The sequence below is a fragment of the Acomys minous genome, assembly GCF_964271855.1.
Source record: "Acomys minous genome assembly, chromosome: 14".
Lineage (NCBI taxonomy): Eukaryota > Metazoa > Chordata > Mammalia > Rodentia > Muridae > Acomys > Acomys minous.
In genome coordinates, this window is record NC_140496.1 from 47,336,794 (window position 1) to 47,343,009 (window position 6,216).

The window sequence follows — 6,216 nt, forward strand, 5'->3', positions numbered from 1 at the left end:
TAAGCTTAAAAGACTCAATGTGAAGGGTTTCTTGGTTTTTTGCTTTTTCAAAAGTTAAGCGCAAATATGAGAAGTTACATAAGTGTCATAAGAAATTTATAAGCACTATACTGGGTCACAAAATATATTTTCTGACTGTATCTCCTAAAATCAAGTCATATTATTTTAGGACTACTTATGTAAAATAGCATTAAAAATGTTTAAAGACTATAAAGAGACAACTTGGACCTGAGTTCAGATCCCTAGAGCACATATAAAAGGCCAGGCCTGCAGGAGGATCGCAGTAAGCAGCCATGGGGACGAGGCAGGAGGACCGGCACACGCAGGCAGATCCCTGAAGCTCAGTGGCCAGTGAGCTTAGCCAAAATGAAGACCTTCAGGTTCACTGAGAGACCCTGCTCATAACAATAAAGACACAAAGCAACCAAGGAAAGACATCCAACATCAACCATGGGCCTATCCATGTACGTGCAACTATGTGCATGTGCACCCCTACACACACACACACACACACACACACACACACACACACGGAAAACAGAAATGCATAAAGGGTAGGGGCACAAGACACACTGAAGCTGTTTGCAATCTGGATGGCCAAAAGATAATCTCTAAGATTTAATAGAGTCTAAAAGCAATTAAGTATATTTCATTTTCATTTCTATGTTTCCTTAAATTATATATAAATAGAATAGATTTCCTTGTCTACTTACAACCTACACTATATAAGAAAGTGGAAGCATTACCTGAACTGGATGTTCACTAAGTGGGGCTGGGAGCCGTCAGACTGCCAGTAAGTCTCTAGGTTGTCATCTCGCAACTGATCCACTCCAAACCCTGCAAACAGGGAAAACGGCAACACAGTTCCATGAAAGTTAAAACATAAAATCACCAGATATATTTGTCCACAACTCGATACAGAAGACAGAATATGAAACTCAGCCAGAATTCTATTCTCAAAACTCTTTTAACTCAAGACTAAATTGACATTTGTTTCTGAGACATTGCTTGTGAAAGTATAATGGAAAAATAACTAAGCATGCTCTCTTGAGGACTGACTGTCCTCCGCACACGGCGCTGGACCAGCAGCCTTCACGCTGACATCCTCACGAGCAGAGTGACTCATCAACTCCCACGCCGATGCCCCGTTACCACGTCTTTTCTAAGGCTTCCAACGCCATTATTATATCTGAGTTGTCTTAGTCAAAACAAGAGTTAAAACAATGGCAGGTCCGTTTTAACAGGTTTCACAGGTACTCAAATAAAAATATTACTCGGGGCTGAAGAGATGGCTCAGTGGTTAAGCGCACTGTCTGTTCTTCCAAAGGTCCTGAGTTCAATTCCCAGCAACCACATGGTGGTTCACAACCATCTACAATGAGGTCTGGTGCCCTCTTCTGGCCTGCAGACAAATATGCGGGCAGAATATGTATAAATTTTTTTTAAAAAAAGAATATTACTCAGAGAAGAAAGAAACTGTCCATATGTCTAGCAGTCTTCAGTGGTTCTTTTTTAAGGTTTTATTTTTATTTGTGTGTGTGTGTGTGTGTGTGTGTGTGTGTGTGTGTGTGTGTGTGTGTACATGTGCATGAGAGTGGGTGCAGAGACCAGAGGAGGGCACAGGATCCCCTGGGGCGGGAGTTAGAGGTGCTGTGAGCTGCACAGTGCGGAAGCTGGGAACTGAGCTCAGATCATCTGGAAGAGCAGCAAGTACTGCACAGCTGAGCTCGCTCCAACAGTGTTCCTACAGCTATTTACATTTCAACTAAATAAAATCAATGTGCTTCTCTTCTTGTACTTAAAATCCAAATTCTTTGTGTATGACTGTGGTATATGCAAGTGTTCCGTGTGCACGTATACATGTGTGCACGTATACATGTGTGCACGTATACATGTGTGCACGTGGAAACCAGAAGTCGACGTCAGGTGTCCTCCTCTATCACTCTCCACTTACTCTGTGTGTGTGTGTGTGTGTGTGTGTGTGTGTGTGTGTGTGTGTGTGCTATATGTGTCTGTTCATGTGGGTGTGTGCATGGGGGGATAGAGGGCGGGGCTGCACACAAGCGTGAGGAAGCCAGAGGTCAACGTCTATCGCTCTCTTCACCATCTTCTAAGGCAGTGTCTCTCTCTGACCCTGGAGCTCATCGATTCAGCAAGATTATCTGGCGAGCAAATGCCAGGCATCCTCTTATCTCTATGCTCCAAGGCGCAGGACTTCAGGCACCCTGCCACGCCAGCATTTTTACATGTGGGCTGGGGATCGAAAAGCCCTGCGGCAAAGAGGTAGATGGGCAGTTATAAGAGCATCCGCTGCAGCTGGGTGTGATGGTGCACCCCTTCAGTCCTGGCGCTCGGAAGGCAGGGGCAGGGGGATCTCTGTGAGTTCAAGACCACCCTCGTCTACAGAGAAATTCCTGGGCTACAAAGAGAAACCCACCCAAAACAGAAGAGGCATCAGATACTAGAGGAAGCAGAATAACGACAAATGGCATGAATGCACTGTGGGAGGCTATGGAAATGCTTTACATTTTATTATAATATGTTTACATGACTATATATTAAGAACTGTACATGTAAAAAAAGGTTTTATCGTATAGAAATTATACCCCAATAAAGTGTGCATTGAAAAAAAAGAGAATCAGGAGGAGAAACAACACTTGATTGGAAAAAATCTGTGAGATTCTAACTATATAAATAAGTTAAAATAAAATAAAATAAGTTTATTACAATTTAGGGTTCTTTACGATAAAGAACTTTTTCTCAGTTTGAGTCTTGAGATTGAAAATGCCTATGGAAGTGCTCTCCACACACTGACAAGCGAGTCCCCATTGCTGAAGACAGCACCTACACAACTCACTGAGGATGGGGATGTCAAGCCAGTGCCTACATAGAGCCTTCAGCCCTACATTCCAGCATCACTGCTATAGGAAAGTAATCTGCAAGGTCTCAAAAGAGAGATGCAAATACCAACCCAGCCACGAACCCTTTATGTAGAATGGTGTCCTGCCGGCTAGATATGCTAGGGCAATGATGGCACAAAGCTTGTAGGAGTAACCAACTGGTCAGTTGACCACACTTAAGGCGGAAGCCATGCCTGACACTGCTTAGATGACCAGGAACCTGAGACTAAAGAGGCCTAGGGGCTGAGGGTAAAACCAGGTTCATACTACTCTAAAAAACTGTAGTAATAAAGTGACTCCCGATGACATTCTGTATGCTCATAGATCAGTGCCTTGCTCAGCCATCATCAGAGAGGCCTCCTGCTGCAGCAGTTGAGAACAAATATAGAGCCCCACAGCCAGACATTATACAGAGAATAGGAGTCCTTGGAACACTCATTCCTAAATGGGATGTCTCCATTAACTCCCTCTCCTCAGAGAGCCCCATGGAATTAGAGGTAAAAAGAGTGTTAAGAGCCGGAAGGGTTCTGGGTGTGGTGGTACACGCCTGTAATCCCAGCACTCGGGAGGCAGAGGCAGGCGGATCTCTTTGAGTTTGAGGCCAGCCTGATCTACAAAGCTGTCCAGGATAGCCAAGGCTACACAGAGAAACACTGTCTCAAAAAAAAAACAAACAACACAACAACAACAAAATGAAAATAAAAGGGGATGGAGGACACAGAGAAAACAAAGCCTTCTAAATCACTATGAGCAAAGCTCATGGGAACTTGCAGAGGTGAAAGCAGCATGCACAGGCCCTCTGTGTTCATGCTATGGCTTCCGGGTCAGTGTCTTTATGGGATTCCTGAGAATGTGAAAAAGTGGGTCTCTGATTCCTGGGCATTCTTGTGGGCTCTCTTTCTTCTGGTTTGTTTGGGGTTTTTTTGTTTGTTTGGTTTGGTTTTTTTGTTTTATCTTAACCAACTTCAGTGTGATACTTTGTTATTTTTATCTTATTATACTTTGTTATTTTTTTTTAAAAGGGATGAGTGAGTGAATGAAAACCTAGCCACTGGGTAAAGTTTAACAACTGAATTGTCACGTGTACATGCTGGGAGAAGGAAAGTCAGTTTTCGCCAGTAGAGTGACATTGGTTATCAACCACTCCAGGACAGGCCTCGTGTTCAGGAGTTCACCAACATATAGTGGACTCCACGGTTTTTGTGTGTGCTTTTATTTGATTACAGTTTGGGGGCAAGGGGTTCTCTTTGGGTGTACTTTATTTTGTTTTCTTGGTTCAGGGAAGGTTTTGCTCTTGTACTGGTGTTTTGCTTGTTGCTTTTATAAAGAATTTAAGTTGAGTGGGTAGGGAGGAGGAGAGGATGTGACAGGGGGTGAGGGAGGGGAAAATATGTTCAAAATAGATTTAAATTTAAAAGCTGTTTTAAATAAGTAAAAGCATTTTTAAAAAGAGGAGTAAACAGGGCAGCAGAGGCGGAGGGAGCAGCTTAGCCTGTGCTGAGGTTGCTGTAATGAGTGGGTGACCTAATAAAGCTGGAATGGTCCTTGCTCTAAGGCAGCATCACACCTGCCTTTGTTGCTACTGTGACGCTGTGTTTTCAGGCAGACTTGTAGCATTTCACACAGCCTGGGCTTTTATAGCCTAAAAAGTATTTTGCTCTTCAGTTCCTTTACACTGTACTCGAAAGTATTTTTCACATTTAAAATCTCAACTTTTGCCATCTCAATATTTTAGTTGCTGCTTTAAAAATAATTTTACATTAATTTTTTTTAAATTACAGCAAAAAGGAAAAGTGCCTATCAAATTCTAGGTTAGGTAAATGGGGAAAAGATACACGTATAGCCTGCCCTGACACATCCTAGCAAAAGATGCGGACTCCAACAATAAAGAGAAAAATCTTAGATGTTTCCAGGAAGAACAGCAGCTTAAAATGTGAATTACACATCAACTACATAATAGTAGAGGTGGGATAGCACAGGAGAAATGTTACAAATCTAATACATACTAAAAATCTCATTGATATTAGTAATTTAGTTGGATAAAAATACGAAACAATTGAAAACCCAGTCCATGAGAACTGAACTATCAACACAAAAAGAACACGGAAGGCAGTCCAGTGCATAAGAAAAGTATAAGCAGGCCAGCCTTTAATCCCCTCACGTGGGAGGCAGAGGCTCTGAGTTCGAGGCCAGCCTGGTCTACTGAGCAAATTCCAGGATAGCCAGGGCTACACCGAGAAACCTTGTCTAAAAAACAAAAAACAAAAAAAGAAAGAAAGTTAGTTACAAGTAGTGATTCTCACAGCCTCAGGGGTTTTTGCTTACCTGGTTTGCAGGAAGACAGTGACCAAACAGCCTGGGACCCAATTTCCCTTACTGTTGCTGTCCTCTCCAACTGCTTAGGATCGGCACCGGGGGGTGTCTTGTTTGGTGTTGTCATTTTTAAATTATTCTATGGAAAAACAAGCAATATATATTACACCATGACTTGAGCTTTTTTTTTTTTTTTTTTTTTTTTGGCAAAACGTTAGAACAAAATTTCAGTGTGCAGCGTCGTGGCACATACCTTTAACCCTTGTGCTCAGGAGGCAGAGGCAGAAACACCAGGATCTGAGTTCGAGGCCAACCTGGTCTACACAGGGAGCCCCAGGACTATAGAGACCGACCCTGTCTCAAAAAATAAATTTTCAATGACAAAATAACCACTCACGTTCCCTTCATCTTTCATACCTCTTGTCAATCCTAGTAAACCTAAGAAAAACGTGGGGGTAAAAAAACTTCTTGAAGAGTCATGGATATGTTAAATTGCTTTGGTAACCATTATGGATACGCTACATGATTGTATTTTGGTTTTTTTTGTTTGTTTGTTTGTTTTTCGAGACAGGGTCTCTCTGTAGCCTTGGCTGTCCTGGACTCACTTTGTAAACCAGGTTGGCCTCGAACTCACAGCGATCCGCCCGCCTCTGCCTCCCGAGTGCTGGGATTAAAGGCGTGCGCCACCACGCCCGGCCGCTACATGATTGTAAAGTTTAAGCAAGACTGATAGAACTACCGATCGCCTCCTTGACACGCTATCCCTATAACCGCCACACAAACAATAATCATTTAAATAATCATTTAAGTAACCATAGAGACATTAATAAATCCCGTTAAAGCCTGAATGCCCTGCCATCAGGGATAAGGGGTTGGAGGATCGATCGGGCGCCCATCTCGACACTGGGACAAACTTCAAAGAACAGTCAAGTGGATAAAACAAAGGCTAGGAGAGGAACGGGTGCCTGGCAGTAAAGAATAAAGCTGCGGACTAGACTTGGGA

The 6,216-nt window shown here is 42.9% G+C and overlaps 1 protein-coding gene across 4 annotated transcripts in view; it reads right to left on the reverse strand.

Annotated features, from left to right (window-relative positions):
* The window catches only part of ANAPC10 (anaphase promoting complex subunit 10), a 45,053-nt gene that overhangs the window by 38,451 nt on the left and 386 nt on the right, over positions 1-6,216 (reverse strand). For 3 of the 4 annotated variants that reach the window (XM_084756792.1, XM_084756793.1, XM_084756795.1), the window contains exons 2-3: positions 5,226-5,352; positions 747-837 (exon numbers count right to left, since the gene is read on the reverse strand). In XM_084756792.1, the coding sequence (XP_084612918.1) occupies positions 747-837; positions 5,226-5,352 (218 nt within the window). Of the gene's footprint in view, positions 1-746; positions 838-5,225; positions 5,353-5,466; positions 5,594-6,216 lie in introns of those variants that run through there. The other variant, XM_084756794.1, reaches the window with a different exon arrangement.